The 26,197-nt window shown below is 36.9% G+C and overlaps 1 protein-coding gene across 6 annotated transcripts in view; it reads right to left on the reverse strand.

Moving 5' to 3' along the window:
* ZMYM4 (zinc finger MYM-type containing 4) overlaps nucleotides 1–26,197 on the reverse strand; it is a 174,458-nt gene that overhangs the window by 82,222 nt on the left and 66,039 nt on the right. For 5 of the 6 annotated variants that reach the window (XM_033838187.2, XM_073792104.1, XM_073792119.1 and 2 more), the window contains one exon: nucleotides 18,916–18,961. The exons of the other annotated variant lie outside the window; for it this stretch is intronic. In XM_033838187.2, the coding sequence (XP_033694078.1) occupies nucleotides 18,916–18,961 (46 nt within the window). Of the gene's footprint in view, nucleotides 1–18,915; nucleotides 18,962–26,197 lie in introns of those variants that run through there. 6 annotated transcript variants of the gene reach the window in all.

The following is a 26,197-nucleotide window of genomic DNA, read 5'->3' on the forward strand; positions in this document are numbered from 1 at the left end:
TGTTAACTATTCTCTAAATGTTTGATAGAATTTGCCTGTGAAGCCATCTCATCCTGGGCTTCTGTTTGTTGGAAGATTTTTAATCACAGTCTCAATTTCAGTGCCTGTGATTGGTCTGTTTATATTTTCTATTTCTTCCTGGTTCAGTCTTGGAAAGTTGTGCTTTTCTAAGAATTTGTCCATGTCTTCCAGGTTGTCCATTTTACTGGCATATAGTCGGTTGTAGTAATCTCTCATGATCCTTTGGATTTCTGTAGTGTCAGCTGTTACTTCTCCTTTTTCATTTCTAATTTTATTGATTTGAGTCTTCTCCCTTTTTTTCTTGATGAGTCTGGCTAATGGTTTATGAATTTTGTTTATCATCTCAAAGAACCAGCTTTTAGTTTTATTGATCTTTCCCATTGTTTCCTTCATTTCTTTTTCATTTATTTCTGATCTGATCTGTATAATTTCTTTCCTTCCACTAACTTTGGGGTTTTTTTGTTCTTCTTTCTCTAATTGCTTCAGGTGTAAGGTTAGGTTGTTTATTTGAGATGCTTCTTGTTTCTTGAGGTAGGATTGTATTGCTATAAACTTCCCTCTTAGAACTGCTTTTGCTGCATCCCATAGGTTTTGGGTCATTGTGTTTTCATTGTCATTTGTTCCTAGGTATTTTTTGATTTCCTCTTTGATTTCTTCAGTGGTCTCTTGGTTATTAAGTAGTATATTCTTTAGCCTCCATTTGTTTCTATTTTTTACAGATTTTTTCCTGTAATTGATACCTAGTCTTATAGTGTTGTATTTGGAAAAGATATTTGATATGATTTCAGTTTTCTTAAATTTACCAAGGCTTCATTTGTGACCCAAGATATGATCTATCCTGGAGAACGTTCCATAAGCACTTGAGAAGAAAGTGTATTCTGTTGTTTTTGGATGGAATGTCCTGTAAATATCAATTAAGTCCATCTTGTTTAATGTATCATTTAAAGCTTGTGTTTCCTTATTTATTTTCAGCTTGTATGATCTATCCACTGGTGAAAATGGGGTGTTAAAGTCCCCTACTATGATTGTGTTACTGTCTATTTCCCCCTTCAAAGCTGTTAGCATTTGCCTTATGTACTGAGGTGCTCCTATGTTGGCTGCATAAATATTTACAATTGTTATATCTTCTTCTTGGATTGATCCCTTTATCATTATGTAGTGTCCTTCTTTGTCTCTTGTAATAATCTTTAAAGTCTATTTTGTATGATATGAGAATTGCTACTCCAGCTTTCTTTTGATTTCCATTTGCATGGAATATCTTTTTCCATCCTCTTTCACTCTGTATGTGCCCCTAGGCCTGAAGTGGGCCTCTTTTAGACAGCATATATATGGGTCTTGGTTTTGTATCCATTCAGCCAGTCATTGTCTTTTGGTTGGAGCATTTAATCCATTTACATTTAAGGTAATTATCGATATGTAAGTTCCTACTACCATTTTCTTAATTGTTTTGGGTTTGTTATTGTAAGTCTTTTCCTTCTCTTGTGTTTCCTGCCTAGAGAAGTTTCTTTAGCATTTGTTGTAAAGCTGGTTTGCTGGTGCTGAATTCTCTCAGCTTTTGCTTGTCTGTAAAGGTTTTAATTTCTCCATCGAATCTGAATGAGATCCTTGCTGGGTAGAGAAATCTTGGTTCTAGGGTTTCCCTTTCATCACTTTAAGTATGTCCTGCCACTCCCTTCTGGCTTGCAGCATTTCTGCTGAAAGATCAGCTGTTACCCTTGTGGAGATTCCCTTGTATGTTATTTGTTGTTTTTCCCTTGCTGCTTTTAATATTTTTTCTTTGTATTTAATTTTTGATTAATGTGTGTCTTGGCATGTTTCCTCTTGGATTTATCCTCTATGGGACTCTGTGTGCTTCCTGGACTTGATTGACTATTTCCTTTCCCGTATTAGGGAAGTTTTCAACTATAATCTCTTCAAATATTTTCTCAGTCCCTTTCTTTTTCTCTTCTTCTGGGACCCCGATAATTCGAATGTTGGTGCATTTAATGTTGTCCCAGAGGTCTCTGAGACTGTCCTCAATTCTGTTCATTCTTTTTTCTTTATTCTGCTCTGCAGTAGTTATCTCCACTATTTTATCTTCCAGGTCACTTATCCATTGTTCTGTCTCAGTTATTCTGCTATTGATTCCTTCTAGAGAATTTTTAATTTTATTTATTGTGTTGTTCATCATTGTTTGTTTGCTCTTTAGTTCTTCTAGGTCCTTGTTAAACGTTTCTTGTATTTTCTCAATTCTATTTCCAAGATTTTGGATCATCTTTACTATCATTACTCTGAATTCTTTTTCATGTGGACTGCCTATTTCCTCTTCATTTATTTGGTCTGGTGGGTTTTTACCTTGCTCCTTCAACTGCTGTGTGTATCTCTGTCTTCTTATTTTGCTTAACTTACTGTGTTTGGGGTCCCTCTTTCACAGGCTGCAGGTTTGTAGTTCCCATTGTTTTTGGTGTCTGCCCCCAGTGGCTAAGGTTGGTTCAGTGGGTTGTGTAGGCTTCCTGGTGGAGGGGACTAGTGCCTGTGTTGTGGTGGATGGCTGAATCTTGTCTTTCTGGTGGGCAGGACCACGTCCGGCAGTATGTTTTGGGGTGTCTGTGACCTTATTATGATTTTAGGCAGGCTCTCTGCTAATGGGTGGGGTTGTGTTCCTGTCTTGCTAGTTGTTTGGCATAGGGTTTCCAGCACTCTAGTTTGCTGGTCACTGAGTGGAGCTGGGTCTTAGCACTGAGATGGAGATCTCTGGGAGAGCTTTCACCGTTTGATATTACATGGAGCCAGGAGGTCTCTGGTAGACCAATGTCCTGAACTCAGCTCTCCCACCTCAGACGCACAGGCCTGACACCTGGCCGGAGCACCAAGACCCTGTCAGCCACACGGCTGCTAGTGTTGGAGGGTCTCCTGCAGAGGTGGGGGGTGGCTGTGGCCCAATGCGGGGACAAGGACACTGGCAGCAGAAGTTCTGGGAAGTACTCCTTGGCATGAGCCCTCCCGGAATCTGCCATTAGTCCCACCAAAGACTCTCTAGGCCCTAAATTTCTTAAATACTTGTAAAATCTACAGACTGAAAACTACAAAGGTTATTTAGAAATTTAATAATTTAGAAATTATTTACAGATTTAAAGAACTAAATAAATTCAGAATTATGTCATGCTCATGGATATATTTAAGATGTCAATTCTCCTCCGAATTAATCTACAGATTTAATGCAATTCCAATAGAACTCCCAATGGCTTATCTGTATATTGATACACTTACATGTTGATTCTATGTATAAATGCAAAGGACTTGAATAGACAAAGCAATTTTTTTTAAGAACAGAGTTGGATGACTTATAGTAACTTGTTTTTAAGTCTGTAATTATTTCAAAGTTAAAGTTAAAATAAAAATGATTTCAGCTGTAAAAAGGAACGAAATGGGACCATTTGTAGACACATGGATGGACCTGGAGACTGTCATACAGAGTGAAGTAAGTCAGAAAGAAAACGGTATTGTATATTAACGCATATATGTGGAATCTAGAGCAATGGTACAGATGAACCTGTTTGCAAGGCAGAAATAGAGACACAGACGGAGAGAACAAACGTACGGACATGAAGGGGGGAAAGGAGAGTGGAATGAATTGCAAGACTGGGTTTGACATACATATACTAATATGTATAAAATAGATAAATAATGAGAACCTGCTGTATAGCATAGGGAACTCCACTTCACTGTACAGTAGAAACTAATACAACATTGTAAAACAAATATACCCCAATTTTTTTAAATTTAAAAATAAATAAAAATGATTTCAAGATACAGTATATTTTTATCTGTAAATTATATTTCAGCAAATTTAGTTTTTTAAAATTTCATTTACAATAGCACAAGAAGTTTTAAATATACAGGGATAACAAAATATGCATAAGACCTGTACTTGAAAACTACAAAACATTGCTTAAAGGAAAGAAGAGCTAAATAAATTGAAAGGCACATCATATATATGAATTGGAAGACCACTAGTATTTAGATAGAAATTCTCCCCAAACTCATTTATAGATCCAACACAATCCCAATCACAAACCCAGGAAGATTTTTTATAGAAAATGACAAGGTGCTTCTAAGAAATTCCATGAAAATGCAAAAGATCTGGAATAGCAAAAACAACTTTGAAAAAAAATTACTTAGAATATCTCATTTAATATAAAACCAAAGTAATTAAGACAGTGAGGTACTGACTTAAGGAAAGGCATACAGATCCTTGGAACAGACTGAGTCTCGAAATAAATTCAAATATACAGATCAACTGATTTTCAACAAAAATACCAAGGTAAATCAATCAGAAAGAACAATCTTTTCAATAAATGTTGCTAATACAACTAGATATCCATATGCAAAAATTATTTATTTTGACTCTTAAATAACACTATACACAAAAGCTATCTTGAAATGGATAATAAACCTAGTCATAAAAACTAAGGCTAGGGACTTCCCTGGTGGTCCAGTGGTAAAGAATCCGCTTTCCAATGCAGGGGATGTGGATTTGATCCTTGGTGAGGGAACTAAGATCCCACACGCCACGGGGCAACTAAGCCCATGTGCCGCAACTACTTAGCTCCTGCACCTCAATGAGAGAGCCTGCGTACTGCAAACTACAGAGCCCATGCGCCCTGGAGCCTGAGCACCACAACTAGAGAGAGAAAACCCATGCACCAAAACAAAGAGCCCCCGCTGCAACAAAAGATCTCGCACGCCTCAATGAAGACCCCACTTGCTGCAACTAAGACCTGACACAGCCAAAAAAGAAAAAAAAAGAAAGAAAGAAAGAAAATAAATAAAAAAATAACAAAGAAATAAAATAAAAACTAAAAGGTAAGGTTAAAACTATTAAGTTTCTAGGAATAAGTACATGAACATATTCTTGATCTTGCAATAGGTCTTCTAGTCAGAATACAATAAATACAGCCCACAAAAATATAATAATTAAAAAATGGAACTTCATCAAAATTAAAACTTGTGCTTTTCAAAGGACACTACTGAGATAATGAAAAGGTCAGCCACAGAATACATGGATGGATGGATGAATGAATGGGTGGGTGGATGCATAGATATGGAAAGAGCTACACAGATACAGATGGATGGAGATAGAGATATCCACATCTATTTCTAATGATCTATAAAACAGAAGATTTGTATCCAGAATATGTAAAAAACCCTTACAACTTAATAATAGAAAAGAAAAACTCACAAATTTTTAAAAGGGGCAAAGATCTGAACAGACACTTTACAAAAGAACATTTTAAGAATGGCCAATATGGGCTTCCCTGGTGGGGCAGTCGTTAAGAATCTGCCTGCCAATGGAGGGGACACAGGTTCAAGCCCCGGCCCGGGAAGATCCCACCTGCTGCGTAGCAACTAATCCCGTGCACCACAACTACTGAGCCTGAGCTCTAGAGCCCACAAGCCACAACTACTGAAGCCTGCCTGCCTAGAGCCCATGTTCTGCAACAAGAGAAGTCACGACAATGAGAAGACCGCGCACCGCAATGAAGAGTAGCCCCTGCTCACTGCAACTAGAGAAAGCCCGCACACAGCAACGAAGACCCGACACAGCCCAAAATAAATAAATCGATATTAAAAAAAGAATGGCCAATACACACACTGAAAAGATATTCAAAATCATTAGTCAGCAGGGAAACGCAAATTAAAACCACAATGAGTTGCCACTATCGTTCCCATTTTTAAAAAAAACTATAATTCAAAAGACAAAGACCACTTAAATGAAATGAACAAATTACTTGAAAAACACAATTTACCAAATCTGACACAAGATTAAATATAAACTATAAATAATCCTGTATCTATTTGAAAATTTGAATTCATAATTTACAAACTCACACCAAGAAATCTCCAAGCCAAGATGGTTTTATTGGTGAATCCTATAAAACATTTCATAAAGCTGTAACTCCAATCGTACACAAAGTCTGTTAGAAAAATCCTTAATGAAATATTAGCAAATTGATCCCAGTAATTTTTAAATACTAACATTCTTCACCCATTCCTCAATGTAAAATGGGAATAATAATTTTTAAAAATGTAATAAAGCCTTAGCAAATGTGACAGTAACCTACAATAATTATCCCTAAATGATTATGAGAACCACTTAACTGGACTCAAAAATTAGTCAAAAGTGACAACTACCTTGATTATTACTTACAATAAAATCCTGAGGTTTGGCAAAAACATTAAATACATAATTTGAGTAGTCACTGGGATAAAGAAATAAAATATTTTTAGTTGATACAGTTTTATGACTGGAAAACTAGGCTCAAATTTTAAAAGACTATTAGATTTAATAAGGAAATTAAGTAAAATAATAGACTGTTCTTGTAATAAGAACATAGAAATGAAAAAAACTCCATTTGCAAAGTTCAAATGATACGAGAAAAGCACAATACATATTACTTGTAAGCAACTATAAAATTTAAGTAAACGGCATAAACCAAAATCTGTATAAGATATAGTCTGCTCCTGAATAGAAAAATATAGTAAACTACTGATTCTCCCTAAAAAGTAACATATAAAGGTATGCATTTTCAATTAGAATTCCAACAATTTTTGGATCTTCAATACAATCACATTAAAATTCAGTGGATGAACAGCCTAAAGAAAAGCTTTAAAATAACAGAAATTAAAACTAAGACATTGGCTTGACATAGCAGATAAATGTCTATACCTCAAAGCGAAAAAATATTTCTTATAATAATATATACTAATAATAAAATCAATGACAATAGTATAGAATTAAATATTTACTGTAAACATTAACATGTAAATATATAAATACAGACTTTAACAGAAATACAGAAAAAGATTCCCTTATATATAGAACTTAAATATACCTCATAGTGCCAATTCGGTTCACTGATAAAAATATTAACTATTAATAGGAAAAGATAAATTTTTAACATGTCAGCACAATCAGCTACTCATCTGAAGAAAGTGGACCCCAATCTTATCCTAAATCCAAAAATAAATATCAAACTAAGACTTAAATGCTAAAATATAAAATCTTCCAAGATAATCCATTATAGATTATAAAATTTTATTGAAAAGCATTAAAGATTTAAATAAATGAAAAGACACACGAAGTTCATAGATAGAACGACTCACTATCATAAACATGCCAATTCTCTCTCAGTTGATCTATAGACTCAAAGACAATCCCATCAAAATTTTGCGCTTATTTGATTTTGTTTTGTTAGTGACTTGGCAAGATATTTCTAAAATGAACAGTAGGAAGAACAGGTGAAACATTCCTGAAGAAAACTTTTCAAGAATGTCAACCATCAGGTTATCAAGACTTATTATAAAGTAAATTAATTAAAAGAACATGGCACAGAAATAAACAAAACGTCCATTGGAGAATGTGGAGAAAAAGCCCATAGGTATACACTACAGAGTAGCTTTTCAGGTAACTATGTAAAGGAAATAGTATTTCATAAATGGTGGTGAGACAATTTGTTAGTATTATGGAAAGAAATAAAATTAGTTCCCTAAGCCAAACCATGAAACAGTTGACTCTATGATAAAGTAAAACCAATGAACATTTTAGGAAATAATATGTAAGATCTTTCTGACCTCAACCTAGAAAAGGTTTACCTAAATAAAATTAAAAAAAAAAAAAAGAAAATCAAACCATAAAGGAAAAGACTGATACATTTATTATCATTCAAATAAATTAAAATTAATTTCTGCTTATGCAAAGTATTATAAAGATAAATCATGAGTTAGGAAATTTTATTTTCAATATCTATAACTGACAAGTTTATTCTTCAGGATATTTAGAGAACAACAATGCAGTTAAGAAAAGACCTCAATGTAGTTTTGATTTGCATTTCTCTAATGATTAATGCAAATCAAAACTACAACGAGATATCATCTCACACCAGTCAGAATGGCCATCATCAAAAAATCTACAAACAATAAATGCTGGAGAGGGTGTGGAGAAAAGGGAACACTCTTGCACTGCTGGTGGGAACGTGAATTGGTACAGCCACTAAGGAGAACAGTATGGAGGTTCCTTAAAAAACTACAAATAGAACTACATATGACCCAGCAATCCCACTACTGGGCATATACCCTGAGAAAACCATAATTCAAAAAGAGTCCTGTACCAAAATGTTCATTGCAGCTCTATTTACAATAGCCCAGAGATGGAAACAACCTAAGTGCCCATCATCGCATGAATGGATAAAGAAGATATGGCACATATATACAATGGAATATTACTCAGCCATAAAAATAAACAAAATTGAGCTATTTGTAATGAGGTGGATAGACCTAGAGTCTGTCATACAGAGTGAAGTAAGTCAGAAAGAGAAAGACAAATACCGTATGCTAACACATATATATGGAATTTAAGAAAAAAAAATGTCATGAAGAACCTAGGGGTAAGACAGGAATAAAGATACAGACCTACTAGAGAATGGACTTGAGGATATGGGGAGGGGCAAGGGTAAGCTGTGACAAAGCGAGAGAGAGGCATGGACATATATACACTACCAAACGTAAGGTAGATAGCTAGTGGGAAGCAGCCCCATAGCACAGGGAGATCAGCTCGGTGCTTTGTGACCGCCTGGAGGGATAGGATAGGGAGGGTGGGAGGGAGGGAGACGCAAGAGGGAAGAGATATGGGAACATATGTATAACTGATTCACTTTGTTATAAAGCAGAAACTAACACACCATTGTAAAGCAATTATACTCCAATAAAGATGTAAAAAAAAAGAAAAGACCAACAACCCAATAGCAAGTGGGCAACAGATTTTGCAAGTGGGCAACAGATTTTGCAAAAGAATCAGAAATGGCCAAAACACATGAAAAAATGTTCAACTAAATTACTAATCAGGAAAACATAAATTTTAAAAAGTGAATTCCATGTTATACCTGCTATAATTACAAAGTTTAAAAGTCTGATAATATCAAGTGTTGGCCAAATGCATAGTGACCAAAACTCTAAACAATGGTAGAATTATAAATGGATGAAACTACTGAAAAAATTGAGCTTTGCATTTCTAGTAAGTTGAGAATGTACACATCCAATGCCTGAGCAATCACTTTCCATATACACCCTAGAGCAGGGGTAGGTAAATTGTGTCTGCATGCTAAATCCAGAAGCCACCTGTGTTGTACTCGTATAACCCATGAGCTAAGAATGGTTTTAACATTTTTAAGTGGTTAAAAAAAAATTAAAAGAAAGATATTTCTTGACACCTGAAAATTACACTAAATTCAGTATTCAGTGCCGATAAAGTTTAATTGGAAACAAACACACTAATCCCTTCTTATACTGTCTATGACTGCTTTCATGCTAAAAAGTCAGAGCTGAATGCTGCAACAGAGAAAGCATACCTATAAAGCCTAAAATATTTACTATCTGGTCTTTTAGAGAAAAAGTTTGACAATTCCTGTCCTAAAGAAATATATTCTAAACTTGTTTTTGACAGACTCACCACAAGAAATAGATTTCACATTGAACTCCATTCATGGTACTTTCTTGTATGAATCAGAAAACATGCAAGGATGTTCGTAGAGGAAAGATTTGTAATGGAAAAACTAGAAACATCAAGAAGTATTGGATTGGCCAAAAGGTTCGTCATTTTCTGTAGGATGGCTCTAGTAGGATTTAACTGTCTTTAAACTTCATTCAAAACAATTTTGTTAGGTTGTATTGTGACAGCTGTCTTATCAGCGAGTACTTAAAAAAAAAACATCAAAATTGGTAAACTTTTGTGTAGCCATTTCAATATTGAAGATGGAAGCAAGAAAGCAACATTTCCGGCATATTATGCTTTATTATTTCAAGAAAGGTAAAAACGCAACTGAAACACACAAAAAAGATTTGTGCAGTATATGGAGAAGGTGCTGTGACTGACTGAACGTGTCAAAAGTGGTTTGCAACGTTTCGTGCTGAAGATTTGTTGCTGGGCAATGCTCCACAGTCAAGTAGACCAGTTGAAGTTGACAGTGATCAAATCGAGACATTAAGTGAGAACAGTCAACGCTATACCACATGGGAGATAGCCAACATACTCAAAATATACAAATCAAGTGTTGAAAATCATTTACACCAGCTTGGTTACGTTAATCGCTTTGATGTTTGCGTCCCAAGTAAATCAAGCAAAAAAAACCTTCTTGACTGTATTTCCGCGTGCGATTCTCTACTTAAACGTAAGGAAAACATTCATTTTTAAAACAAATTGTGACAGGTGATGAAAAATGGATACTGTACAATAATGTGGAATGGAAGAGACTGTGGGGCAAGCCACAGAAGAAATGAACCGCCACCAACCACACCAAATGCCGGTCTTCATCCAAAGAAGGTGATGTTGTGCATATGGTGGGACTGGAAGGGAGTCCTCTATTATGAGCTCCTCCTGAAAAACCAAACCATTAATTCCAACAAGTACTGTTCCCAATTAGACCAACTGAAAGCAGCATTCGACTAAAAGCATCCAGAATTAGTCAAGAGAAAATGCATAATCTTCCATCAGGATACTACAAGACTGCATGTTTCTTTGATGACCAGGCAAAAACTGTTAAAGCTTGGCTGGGAAGTTCTGATTCATCTGCCGTATTCAGCAGACATTGCACCTTCAAATTTCCATTTATTTCAGTCTTTTCAAAATTCTCTTAGTGGAAAAAATTTCAATCCCCTGGAAGACTGTTAGAAGGCACCTGAAACAGCTCTTTGCTCAAAAAGATAAAAAGTCTTGGGAAGATGGAATTATGCAGTTGCCTGAAAAATGGTAGAAGTGGAACAAAAGGGTGAATACGTTGCTCAATAAAGTTCTTGGTGAAAATGAAAAATGTGCCTTTTATTTTTACGTAGAAACCAAAGGAACGGGTTTCCCTGGTGGCGCAGTGGTTGAGAGTCCGCCTGCCGATGCAGGAGACATGGGTTCGTGCCCCGGTCCGGGAAGATCCCAGGTGCCGCAGAGTGGCTGGGCCCGTGAGCCATGGCCGTTGAGCCTGCGTGTCCAGAGCTCCGCAACGGGAGAGGCCACAACAGTGAGAGGCCCGCATACCGGAAAAAAAAAAAAAAAAACCAAAGGAACTTTTTGGCCAACCCAATATATATACACTAAAATAGATTTTGAAATTTTGATATATTTTAAACATAAGACCTAAAAGTATAAAACTCCTAAAAGAAAACATAGGGAAAAACCTTCATGACACTGGATTAGGCAATGATTTCTTGGACATGACACCAAAAACACAGGCAACAAAAGCAAAAATAAACAAATGGGACTACCTACATCAAATTTTTAAAACTTCTGGATGTCAAAAGAAACAACCAACAGAGTGAAAAGGTAACACATGGAATGGAAGCAAGTATTTGCAAATCATACATCTGACGGGGGTAATATCCAGAATATATAAAGAACTCTTACAAATCAACAATAAGAAAGAAAACAAATAACCCAATTCAAAACTGGCGAAAGGACTTGGAAAAAGACATTTCTCCAAGAAGACAAATGGCCAACAAGCATATCAAAAGATGCTCAACATTACTAATCATTAGAGAAATGCTAATCAAAACTACAATGAGATATCACCTCACACCCATTAGGATGGTTACGATCAAAAACACAGAAAGTGACAAGTGTTGACAAGGATGTGGAGAAACTGGAATCCCTGTGTTAGTGCGAATGTAAAATGGTGCCACCGCTCCTGAAAACAGTATGGCAAGTCCTCAAAAAAAATGAAAACAGAATTATCATATGAACAAGCAATCCCATTTCTGGGTATATATCCAAGACAAATGAAAGCAGAATCATGAAGAGATATTTGCTCGCCATGTTCAGTGCAGCATCATTCACAAAAACCAAGAGGCAGAAGCAATCCAAATGCCCATCAACAGGTGAATGGATAAACAAAATGTGGTACTACCCATACAGCGGAATATTATTCAGCCTTAAAAAGGAAGGAGGGCTTCCCTGGTGGCGCAGTGGTTGAGAGTCCGCCTGCCGATGCAGGGGACACGGGTCCGTGCCCCGGTCTGGGAAGATCCCACATGCCACGGAGCGGTTGGGCCAGTGAGCCATAGCTGCTGAGCCTGCGTGTCCAGAGCCTGTGCTCCGCGGCGGGAGAGGCTACAACAGTGAGAGGCCCGCATACCGCAAAAGAAAAAAAGGGGGAAGGACATCCCAATACATGTTACAACATGTATAAACCTTAAGAGGGGAGGGAAATTTTGTTCAATGGATACAGAAATTTCAGTTTTGCAAGATAAAATAGTTCTACAGATTTGTTGCATAAAAACGTGAATGTACTTAATATTATGGAACTATACACTTAAAAATGATTAAGATGGTAAATTTTTACATTATGTGGGTTTTTTTACCACAATTTAAAATGAATAAATGAAAATTATGGGCTTCCCTGGTGGTGCAGTGGTTGAGAATCTGCCTGCTAATGCAGGGGACACAGGTTTGAGCCCTGGTCTGGGAGGATCCCACATGCCGTGGAGCAACTAGGCCCGTGAGCCACAACTACTGAGCCTGTGCGTCTGGAGCCTGTGCTCCGCAACAAGAGAGGCCATGATAGTGAGAGGCCCGCGCGCCGCGATGAAGAGTGGCCCCCACTTGCCACAACTAGAGAAAGCCCTCGTACAGAAACGAAGACCCAACACAGCAAAAATTAATTAATTAATTAATAAACTCCTACCCCCAACATCTTCTTTTTAAAAAAAAAATTATAATGTTTATATAATGAATTACTATACATCAGTGATGAATGAATGAGAGCTAAATGATCAGTACAGACAAATCTCAAGAATATACAATAAGGGACTTCCCTGGTGGCGCAGTGGTTAAGAATCCGCCTGCCAATGCAGGGGACGCGGGTTTGAGCCCTGGTCCGGGAAGATCCCACATGGCTCAGAGCAGCTAAGCCCGTGCACCACAACTACTGAGCCCGTGTGCCACAACTACTAAAGCCTAGACGCCTAGAGCCCATTCTCTGCAACAAGAGAAGCCACTGTAATGAGAAGCCCATGCACCATAACGAAGAGCAGCCCCCACTCGCCACAACTAGAGAAAAACCACGCACAGCAATGAAGACCCAATGCAGCCAAAAATAAAATTATTTAATTTTAAGAAAAAGAATATACAATGATAAAACAAAGTGGTAACATATACAGTATGATTAAAAAATACAGAGTTCATAAATAAGCAAAACTAAACAATATATTGATCAACAATGAAAATGTGGTTAAAAACTATAAGAAAAGCAAGGAAAAATGGCAATAAATACATACTTATCAATAATTACTGTAAATGTCACTGGACTAAAAGCTCCAATCAAAAGCATAGTGTGACTGATTGGATAATAAAACAAGAACGTAAAATATGCTGCCTACAAGAGAGTCGCTTTAGGGCAAAAGACATGAATGGATTGAAAGTGAGGGGATGGAAAAAGATATTTCACGCAAATGTAAATGACAAGAAAGTGGGGACAGCAACACTCGTATCAAATAAAATGGACTTTAAAACAAAGGGTATAAAAAAAGGCAAAGAAGGACACTATATAATGATAAAAGGATCGATACAAAAAGAGGATATTACACTCATTAACATAAATGCACCTAATATAGAAGCACCCAAACACATAAAATACTAACAGACATAAGAGGAGAAACTGACGGGAACACAATAATAGATTTAACAACCCCACTCACATCAACGGACAGATTTTCCAGACAGAAAACTAATAAGGCAACACAGACTCTAAATGACACAACAGAACAGTTAGACTGAATTGATATCTATAGGACACTATAGCCAAAACAAACAGAACACACATTCTCTTCGAGAGCGCGTGAAACACTCTCAAGGACAGACCACAGTCTGTGGCCCAAAACAAGCCTCAACAAATTTAAAAGGACAGAAATTATTTCAAGCATCTTCTCTGACCACAAAGGCATGAAACTAGAAATCAACCACAGAGAGAAAAGCAAGAAAAAAAAACGATTACAGGGCTTCCCTGGTGGCGCAGTGGTTAAGAGTCCACCTGCCAATGCAGGGGACATGGGTTCGTGCCCGGTCCGGGAAGATCCCACATGCCGCGGAGCAGCTGGGCCCGTTAGCCACGGCCGCTCAGCCTGCGCATCCAGAGCCTGTGCTCCGCAACGGGAGAGGCCACAATGGTGAGAGTCCCGCGTACCACAAAAAAAAAAAAAAAAAAAAAGATTACATGGAGACTAAACAACATGCTACTAAAAAACTAATGGGTCAACAATGAAATCAAACAGGAAATTAAAAAATACCTCGAGATAAATGACAATGAAAACAAAACCATATAAAATCTATGGGATGCAACAAAAGCAGATCTAAGAGGGAAGTTCACAGAGATACAGGCCTTCCTCAAAAAAGAAGAAAAATCTCAAATAAGCAACCTAACCTACCACCTACAGTAATGAGAAAAAGAAGAACAAACAAAACTTAATGTCAGAAGAAGGAAGGAAATAATAAAAATCAGAGAGGAAATAGAGACTTTTTTAAAAAATCAATAAAACCAAGAGCTGATTTTCTGAAAGGATAAACAAAATTGACAAATCACTGGCCAGGATCACTAGGGAGAAAAGAGAGAAAAGCCAAATAAACAAAATAAGAAATGAAAGAGGAGAAACAACCAATACAGCAGAAACTCAAAAAATCCTAAGGAATTACTATGAACAGTTATATGCCAATAAAATATACAACCTAGAAGAAACAGACAAGTTCCTAGAAACATACAGCCTGCCAAAACTGAATCAAGAAGAAACAGATAATTTGAACAGACCAATCACTAGAAGTGAAACAGAACTTGTAATAAAAAACAAACAAACAAAACCCTCCCTGCAAACAAAATCCAGGACCATAAGGCTTCACTGGGTAATTCTACCAAATATACATAGAAGAACTCATACTTATACTTCTACAACTCTTCCAAAGGATTGAAGAGGAGGGTCATGATTGAAGAGGAGGGTCAATGACTCCCGCATTCATTCTATGAAGCCACCTACACCCTAATACCAAAACCAGACAAAGAAAATACAAGAAGAGAAAATTACAGGCCAATATCTTTGAATGAAAACAGGTGCAAAAATCCTCAACAAAATATTAGCAAACAGAATCCAACAACACATAAGGATTATACAACATGATCAACTTGGATTTATTCCAGGGTCACAGGGATAGTTCAACATATGCAAAGCAATCAATGTGATACATCACATCAACAAAAGACAAAAACCAACAGATACAGAAAAAGCATTTGATAAAATTCAACATCCATTCATGATAAAAACTCTCACCAAAATGGGTATAGAGGGAACATATCTCAACATAATAAAAGCCATTTATGACAAACCCACAGTCAATACAGCACTCAGTGGTGAAAACCTGAAAGCCTTCCTGCTAAATTCTGGAACAACACAAGGATGCCCAATCTCACTGCTTCTATTCAAACATAATATTGGAAGTCCTAGCCACAGAAATCAGACAAGAAAAAGAAAATGTATCCAAATTGGAAGGCAAGAGGTAAAAGTGTCATTGTACACAGATGACACAATACTCTATATAGAAAACCCTAAAGACTCCACACAAAAACTATTAGAACTAATAAATGCATTCAGCAAGGTAAAAGGATACAAGCTTAATGTAAAGATATCTGTTGCATTTCTTTACGCTAACAATGAAATCTTAAAAAGAAAGCTTAAAAAAAAATCCCATTTAAAATCACATCAGAAAAAAAAAAAAAATCACATCAGGTGACATGACACTATACATAGAGAATCTTAAAAATGCCACCAAAAAACTACTGGAGCTAACCGATGAATTTCATAAAGTAGCAGGATACAAAATTAATGCACAGAAATCTCTTTTACCAATTATTCCTTTATTTCTACCAAATAACAATTATAATTCAAAACCTGTGATTCTAGTGAACTAGGGGGCAATTCAGAAATTAACACAACATTGTAAATCAACTATACTTCAATAAAAATTTTTTTAATTTCTCTGTTCTATTTTTTCTTATATTTATTTGGCTGCGCCAGGTCTTAGTTGCGGCATGCGAAATCTTCGTGGCCACATGCAGGATCTTTTTTAGTTGTGGCATGTGGGATCTTGAGCTGCACATGTGAACTCTTAGTTTCGGCATGCGGGATCTAGTTCCCTGACCAGGGATGGAACCCGGACCCCTGCATTGGGAGCACGGAGTCTTAATCACTGGACCACCAGGGAAGTCCCTCTCTATTCTATCTGAACTTCTTTCAAACTTCACATAAAGCGGCAATGGTTAAGGGAACATGAATTAGGGTAATGCACCGTATAACAGTCACTTCCACTATCACCATGTTATCTTGAATAATCCACAGCACAAATCCTCCAAATGATGAACTAGAAGTTGGACAGCCCTACTCTCTCTTTTGATTTGCATAAAATATTGAAGGCTTTTTTCTTTTAAATCCCTTTCACCGAAAACACTACATATTTGTAAAATCAATTCAGCTTTTTCATGTTTAAACAAAATTTCCCAAAGTCCTCACTGATGGAGTTACATTCTATCAGTTTATGCGTCCCAACAATTAGCAGACACTATAGTCTGCTGAAAGTTTCAGAAGGATTGTGCCCTAGAAGGGCCGAACTTGATCTATAAAACCAAATATGTGAAGCCGCACGTCCTGGTGGTCTTGGGCAATGAACATATGGTAAGTCTGGTATTACACAAAACATTTTGATGCACTTGCCTGAGAAACAGTGAATTTCCTTTTTTCTGTACATCGACATCAAGACAAAATGGTAGGCCTCAAATGACCATCTTTGGAATCAAGCACTTCCTGAATACCATCTATGTAGCAGTCTGCCCTTATCTCTCCTGAATAGGTGTCTGTGTTCCTGAGTTCCCTTCACGGAGGGAGGCCAGTCTCCTCTTCCAAGCTAGTCACTTCTCTGCCTTCAACAGCCCCTTAATTATAAACTACCAGAAAGGGGGAGATAAAGGTAATCTTTACCACACCATTTGCACTTAATATTTGGTATAAAATCCCCTGCTTGTAAATCTCCAGCCTAAAAATGTTTGCAGGGATGAAGCAAAAAAAGCACCAGGCACCAGAAACATAAACCCCAAATGTTGTGTGTACAGACCCATTGTATAGCAGCTTGGTTACTGCCTTAAGATTTCTGCTACCACTTTAAGATTGTTGTTACTGCAACATCTTTAACAAATAAAGCATCAGATTAAAACCATCATTAGAAAGCTATTTGATTAATTTCTATTACTAGTATACAGGCTTGAGCAAAGGCATATCCAGAAGCAGGAAATCAAAATTTATTTGCTAAAAGTGAGACATAATGGCTGAGGGATACCTTCTAACAGCCCCATGTTTTACTTTTTGATCTGTTACCCCTGACCACAGATGACTGGTTCAAAGATAAACATCGGATGCAAGCTGGCCCAATCATAATCTTCTTCCTAGGAACTTAAAATCTAAAATGGATAAAAATAACGACTAAAAGTCATTGGAGCATAACTGCTTTCTGGCAGTACTAGAGACAACAGGCCCACAATCACATTAGACTGAGTTCCCTGGGGGAAATTTGTTCTTTACCTCCTCCCTAAATTCTGTGAAATCCCCCAATATACTTCTGAAGTGTTTTTCTGGATAAGTGAGCAAGAGTCTACTTTTCTTGCTTAAATGCAACAGAAAGGATATTCAATAACTAAACCCAACGAGGATCAGGAGAGCTAGTTACTTCTCAACATGTAGTTTGAAAACTGTTATCACTCAAAAAATATAAACAAACTAATTCCAAAGAGAAAGAAGGTACTCACAGATCCTTCTGGTGAAAGTAAACAAAAAACAAAAGAAATGAACATTCTCCTTGACTCAGGAATTCTAGATGATAAAATTTATCCTTCATAAACAACTGCATGAACATCCTTTGATGATTCATCAATTCTATTGTTAGATTCACTAAACTTACTGAGGTAATCATTTCACGATGTATGTAAGTCAAAACAGTATGTCAATTATATGTCAATAAAACTGGAAGAAAAAGTCTATCCTTAGAATTTATCCTACAAAAACACTTCAGCAAGTAGACAAAGATGTGTATAGAAATGCATACTTAATATTGTTTATAATAGTAAAAAGTTGAAAATAATACACACACATGTAAAAGAGGAATCTGATTAACTTATAGTACAGCCATACAATAAAATACTGAGTACCCACTAGAAAGGATGCAATAGCTCCATATCCACTGACACAGACTATATCTAGGCAGTTGTATGAAAAAAGCAAGAACAACGTTCACAGGATACATAAATCCCCTCCCATCACATAGAGATATACATTTACATTCATAGAAAAAAGTCTGGAAAGATATATATTACATGTTTAAAACTGATTCTCCTTGGAGAATGGTAAAGGCTTTTATTTTCTGCTTTATTCATTTTTGTATTATAAAATAGAATGTATTACTTTTATAATCTAAGAAACAAAGTTTCTTTTAAGAAAACCATATAACAATGGAAAAAATATGAAGAGAAAATTAAGAGACCCTGTAAACAAAGTAGAAACCTTTACTGAGTGATAAGTTCAATATGATCCACACACACACAAAGCATGGCTATATTTCAACATTAATAACTATGAGAATAAAATATTTAAAGAAAAGAGTAAGATTCTTACGATTCAGATTAACTTTATTAAAATACTAACAAAGTGTGATAAGATCTAAACTTAAATCAAATTGGACCATCACATTAATTAGCCCTAACTAATCACTGTTACAGATTAATGTTTTCTCTAGACGTATTTATTATCTATCTAAAGACATGACTGGTTTCTTTCTAGAACGGTACTTACAGTTCTCTACAATTTCATCAAAAACTGCACCAGTTTTCTGCTCAAACTGAAAAAGCAAAAAAAGAAAAAGTAACATTATTATCATATCCTTCATTCATACCCTTTAGTGTCCCTCCTTGCTCTCCTTAGAGCTGTAATCTTCAACCCAAAGTATATGAATTCACAACAACATGAACAAAAACACCACCAAACAGAGTAAAGTAAAATTCAGAATGAATAAAACGGGTTCTCAGGCCAAAGCCCGCAACCCAAAAATGAAGACATAAATACATGCCCTCACTATAAAAAAGCTACTTATTTTATTTTTTTAAGGTTTTTTTAAAAAACTGAAGTATAGGGCTTCCCTGGTGGCGCAGTGGTTGAGAGTCCGCCTGCCGATGCAGGGGACACGGGTTCGTGCCCTGGTCCGGGAAGATCCCACATGCCGCGGAGCAGCCGGGCCCGTGAGCCATGGCCGCTGAGCCTGCGTGTTTGGAGCCTGTGCTCCGCAACGGGAGAGACCACAACAGTGAGAGGCCCGCGTACCGCAAAAAAAAAAAAAAAAACTGAAGTATAGTTGGTTTACAAGGTTTCAGGTGTACAAAAAAGTGATTCAAAAAAGCTACTTATTTTTCAAAAATCACTTTCCTATCACAAAATACAGAGGATCATATACTTTTGTAATAATAATAATAATAAACACAGCCAACACTTACTGAGAACTTACTAACAACACTTATTATTAAGAACTATGTAAAACTTCTAATCAAAACTGAACAGAACAGGGCTTCCCTGGTGGCGCATTGGTTAAGAATCTGCCTACCAATGCAGGGGACACGGGTTCAAGCCCTGGTCCGTGAAGATGCCACATGCTGCGGAGCAACTAAGCCCGTGTGCCACAACTACTGAGCCTGTGCACTAGAGCCTGCAAGCCACAACTACTGAGCCCATGCGCCACAACTACTGAGCCTACACTCTAGAGCCCGTGCTCTGCAACAAGAGAAGCCACTGCAATGAGAAGCCCACACACCCAACGAAGAGTAGCCCCTGCTTGAGGCAACTAAAGAAAGCCCGCGTGCAGCACTGAAGACCCAACACAACCAAAATTAATTAATTAAAAAAATAATAACTAAACAGAACAACCAGCATCAATAGGTTTTGCTCTTAGGCTAAAGCCAGAAGTCTGCTGCTCTTTAATATTTATTTATTTTTTGGCTGCGTCGGGTCTTAGTTGCAGCACGCGGGATCTTTCGTTGTGGCACTCGGGCTCTTAATTGCGGTGCGCAGGCTTAGTTGCCCTGTGGAATGTGGGATCTTAGTTTCCTGACCAGGGATCAAATCAGCGTCCCCTGCATTGCAAGATAGATTCTTAACCACTGGACCACCAGAGAAGTCCCTCTGCTTCTCTTTAAATGAAAGTAAGCCATATTACAGGAATGGTTCCTTTTTGAGTATGTTAGGGCCCAAGACAGAAGCAGAGCCAAGTCTGACGTAATTTCAGGCCTTTAAAACAGACATGGGGGGAAAAAAGTAAAGCAGCGGCAACTCCACCCAGAAGCTAATAAAGACACTACTAGTATGTTTCACTCCTAGTCTTCAAAGGTCTCCTCACTTTGGCAAGTTTGAGCATTCCAATCTCCTGCTTCTCTACCTACTACTCATCAATGAGGCAAAAACAGAAACAAGTCAGCTTTGTGATAAACCTTGCCTACTAAGCTAGAGTGAAATCTCCCCATTCAAGGGAAAAACTTCAGGGAAAAAGAACTACCTACGTAACTACAGATGAAACACAACACGACAGCTAGCTAACACTCATAAATGTGAACAGACAACCGAGGATTCCAGGTTTCTGAAAGAAATTAACTATGGGAAAGAGAAGGCTCAAGGTGAATTAACAGAATAACCACTCCAGAAGGAAACAATTTACAGAAAACGAACTTCTAAAAAATATTTTAAGTGGTATCTGAGATATCTGAGAGGCTACTGATACAAAAAACTAAACATCAGAAAATATTTAGATGGGCCATGAAAAGGAGACATGAGAAAATATTTGGAAACAAGAAAATGGCAGCAAAAATAAAAATCTTACTGGCCAAGCTAACGACAGAGTTCTCAATCAGTTTCCAAAAAACAAAAAGTCAAAGAGTTGGAAGATACTTTATATGAAAACATGGAAGATTAAACGATTAGGTGTAACAGAAATCTCAAAGGCAAATCCAAAGAAGAGAACAATAGACAGGTGAAATAATAGAAGAAAATTTCCCTGAACTAAATAAATTAATATTTGAGATTGAATGGGTCCACCAAATAACAAAGAGAAAGCGAAAAAAAAGATACATCCTGGTGAAATGTCAGAGTTTCCAAAAGCAAACAAAAAGAGAAAATAAAAAATTATAGTGCAGGTGATTCATTAAACACATTTAACATAACTGAATTCAATGATATGAACACTGAAAAGGAAAGCAAAGAAAAGAAATTGTAAAGGTTATTCTACCTACCATTCCACTCAATGAGCTATGTTCTAGAATAAAAGGGAAATGGGAGATGTGACTGCAAGCCAAAGAATGAAAGCACTTGTCTGCACTGAAAGGGATCCGAGGGTGGTAGGATGAATTGGAAGATTGGGATTGACATATATACACTATTGATACTACATATAAAATAGATAACTAATAAGAACCTACTGTACAGCTCAGGGAATTCTACTCAGTCCTCGGTGGTGACCTAAATGGGAAGGAAATCCAAAAAAGAGGGGATATATGTATATGTACAGCTGATTCATTTTGCTGTACAGTAGAAACACAACATTGTAAAGCAATTATACTCCAATAAAATTTTTAAAAATAAAGTAAAATATGTAAGAAAAAAAGAAAGAAGGGGATCCAAGTGTTTGAAGATAATGCACTTTTTCTACAATACTGCCTTTCTTTTTTCTGGTGATGAAAATGTTCTAACGTTGATGTGGCTGCACAACTGTGAAAATACAGCTACTGAATTATGCACTTTAAATGGGTGAACTGCATGACATATGAATTACATCTCTATTAAGCTGTTTTAAAAACACATTGAGAAAAATACTTCTATAAAGTTTAGGTATTAAAAACCAAAAGGCACTACTGAAACAAGATTAACAGGGAGTTGTTATGTGGGCATATACCAGTATTTTTTAAAGAATAATTTTTAAAATATACATTCAAATGTGTTAAATAAATAATATGTTTAATACAATGAAGTCCCTCAAGTACAATTTCCTGTGTGATGAGGTTACCTCATTTTAGTGCTAACTCTTTATGTATTTGAACTTCTTGATAAGGCAGAGCATCAATTAGGGGAGAGTCTGTCTTTGACTCATTTTGATTTTGTTGTTGTTTTTTTCTTCTTTAAAAATCCTTTTTATTTTATATTGGAGTATAGTTGATTTACAATGTTGTGTTAGTTTCAGGTGTACAGCAAAGTGACTCAGTTATACATATACACATATCTATTCTTTTTCAAATTCTTTTCCCATATAGGTTACTACAGAGTATTGAGTAGAGTTCCCTGTGCTATACAATAGGTCCTTGTTGATTATTTTATATATAGTAGTATGTATGTTAATCCCAACCTCCTAATTTATCCCTCCCACCCACCTTTCCCCTTTGGTAACCTTAAATTTGTTTTTGAAGTCTGTGAGTCTCTTTCTGTTTTGCAAATAAGTTTATTTGTTTCATTCTTTTTGTTTCCACATATAAGTGATATCATATGATATTTATCTTTGACTTACTTCACTTAGTAAGATAATCTCTAGGTCCATCCATGTTGCTGCAAATGGCATTATTTCATTCTTTTTTTAAAATGGCTGAGTTATATTCCACTGTATACATGTACATCTTCTTTATCCATTCATATGTTGATGGTCATTTAGGTTGCTTCCATGTCTTGGCTATTGTAGATAGTACTGCAGTGAACATTGGGGTGCATGTATATTTTCAAATTATTGGTTTTTTCCAGATACATGCCCAGGAGTGGGACTGCTGGATCATATGATAGCTCTATTTTTAGGTTTTTAAGGAACCTCCATACTGTTCTCCATAGTGGCTGTACCAATTTACATTCCCACCAACAGTGTAGCAGGGTTCCCTTTTCTCCACACCCTCTCCAGAATTTATCATTTGTAGACTTTTTGAGGACGGCCATTCTGACTGGTGTGAGGTGATACTTCATTGTAGCTTTGATTCACATTTCTCTAATAATTAGTGTCGTTGAGCATCTTTTCATGTGCCTGTTGGCCATGTATATGTCTTCTTTGGAGAAATGTCTATTGAGATCTTCTGCCCATTTTTTGATTGGGGTGTGTGTTTTTTTGAGTTTTTATTTGTTTTAATTCAAACCTGCTGGTGACTACTCACTTAACATTGCCCAAGCAGGTCACACTAACATCACTCTCAATTATGGACTCCATCAGGACTCCAGAACACCTGCTTGGCCTATAATCTAACCAATGGGGTGTCAACAAATGTACAAGTAATAAGACTTAGCTTTGTTACAATATAGTGATTTCGCTAAATATGTTTGGGTGCTTCTTGTCCAGCCTGTATATTTATAAATAAGAAATCAGATACAAATAGTAATTTAGCTTTGAAATTAATGTACTACTCATCGCTCAAGTTTCATGAAAGATTTAATTGGACTTAAAAGCAAAGCTGACTTCAGGACTTCCCTGGTGGCGCAGTGGATGAGACTCCGAGCTCCCAACGCAGGGAACTGGATCCCACATGCATGCCGCAACTGAGTTCACATGCCACAACTGAGTTCACATGCCACAACTGAGGACCCCACATGCCGCAACTAAGGAGCCCTGGAGCCACAACTGAGGAGCCCATTTGCCACAACTAAGACTTGGTGCAACCAAATAAGTAAATATTTTTTTAAAAATCCATAATAAATATTTTGTATGGGCAAGGATTTTCTCAGTACTACAAAACTTAAAATTAAAAAAATAAATGAATATAGATATTAATTTAGGACAAAAAATTACCGGTTCATTTTTAGTTATCAAAATAGTCTCATAGGTTCTACCCATTCAAAACATATAACTGTTCATATTTAAACTTATAAAATAAATAACTTTAAGGTTTTTACTTTCAAATTTCCTTACCCACAAAATATATATATAGTGATACTTACACTTCCCAGGATTGTTAGGATGATTAAATGAAAAGCATTTAGCATGGTACTTAGCAAAGTAAATATACAGTAAATGTGAGCAATATGATTACACTAATAAAAGATATCTTCCCTTGTTTTAAAAATTAGGGTTCATTACAACATTTCACTTGTAAAAATGTGTCCACTGCTTAAAATAAAAGGAAAGCACTGGGCAAATGTTTCAGCCCTCTGTATTTCAAAAATTAAGCATTGGGGATAAACTATATTTTTACTTAAAAAACAGAACACTGAAGTTCCCTAACCCTGGAGGAATTAAAAATCCCAATATACTGTGAATTGATAAACACCACCCACAGCCACCTGCAGAAAAAAAATTAAACATTTAAAAAATCACAGTTAGAGGGAATCCCCTGGCTGTCCAGTGGTTAGGACTCTGCGCTTCCACTGCAGGAGGCCCGGGTTCGATCTCTGGTCAGGGAACTAATCCCACGTGCCACGTGGTGTGGCCAAAAAAAAAAAAAAATCACAGTTAGAAATTTATTGGGACTTCCCTGGTGGTCCAGTGGTAAAGAGTTCACTTTCCAATGCAGGGGACGGAGGTTCAATCCCTGGTTGGGGAACTAAGATCCCACATGCCATGGGGCAACTAAGCCCACATGCCACAACTACTGAGCCCACATGCCTCAACTACAGAGCCCGCATGCTGCAAACTACAGAGCCCACGTGCCACAACTAGACAGAGAAAACTCACACACCACACCTAGACAGAAGCCCACGCACCGCAATGAAGATCCCACATGCCGCAACTAAGACCCGATGCAGCCAAGAATAAAATAATTTTTTAAAAAAAAGAAACTTATTGGATCCTAAACCAATAATTTTTATTTTATTTTAAAAAAGTTAATTTGGGCTTCCTTGGTGGCGCAGTGGTTGAGAGTCCGCCTGCCGATGCAGGGGACACGGGTTCATGCCCCGGTCCAGGAAGATCCCACATGCTGCGGAGCGGCTAGGCCCGTGAGCCATGGCCGTTGAGCCTGCGCGTCTCCGCAACAGGAGAGGCCACAACAGTGAGAGGCCCGCGTAACGCAAAAAAAAAAAAAGTCTTCACAAATTCCCTGGACATAATTGCTAGAATGCCTAATACCATAAACACTTTTCTCAAACTGGTTTTAATATCTGTAACAATTTGAGAGTTTATATGATAAATTTATTCAATGAAAACTAAACAATAGACCAATAGCTATAAAACAGTTGAGGGAGCTGAAGGTGGATTTTTCAATGATTAAGCAGATACTGAAAACTATCAAATGTGCTTCAGCATCTTCTTCTCTAAAACCTACTCTTTTCACCTTTTTTCATTTTAGTAGTAGCCCCAACACCCTGGAAGTCAAACAAGAACTCTCAAAACTTTTCCTCCATTCTCTTCAACTGATCAGTAGTAAGACTATCAGTTATATTTCCAACACATCTTAGGGTTTTAGATAAACCACTACTCTCCATGATGAGCTAACCTATACAGGAGGTCAGGAGAGACAAAGAAACACTGTTCTGTAATTTAAGATCTGAAGGATGACTAAGAATTAAAACAGGTGAAAAGATGGGAGAGAAGGTTCAAGAAAAGAACAGCAAATGTAAAGGTTCTTAGCAGGAGATAAAATAGAGAATTCAAAATTCAGAAAGACTAGGTGGATAAGAATTCTGGCAGTAAAGCAGGTCAGCACTGTAAAATAAAGCTGATGACAAATCATGGGCCAAACACTGGACATTCTTCATAGACAGGGTGACCACATATTCCAGTTAGCCAAAAGCATCTCAGCTTAGGTCTATCATCCCCATGTAATTGTTAATGTGCTCCCTTTCACTCTCAAAAGTGTCTCAGTTTGGGACTTCCTTGGCAGTCCAGTGGTTAAGACTCCCCGCTTCCAATGCAGGGGGCGCAGGTTTTGATCCCTGGTCGGGGAACAAGGATCTGGCATGCCACAGGGTGCAGCCAAAAAAATAAAAGCAAAGAAAAAAAAGTCTCAGTTTGGTCACCCTAAGTATTAGTCATGTTTAGACACTGGACTTTATCCTAAGAAAAAAAAATGAAGGAGATGGCAAGAAGGAAGATTCGTGCTCTGAAAATTACTCTATGGAGTAAGGTTATTTCTTACTC

Source organism: Tursiops truncatus, chromosome 1 (genome assembly GCF_011762595.2).
Source record: "Tursiops truncatus isolate mTurTru1 chromosome 1, mTurTru1.mat.Y, whole genome shotgun sequence".
Taxonomy (NCBI): domain Eukaryota; kingdom Metazoa; phylum Chordata; class Mammalia; order Artiodactyla; family Delphinidae; genus Tursiops; species Tursiops truncatus.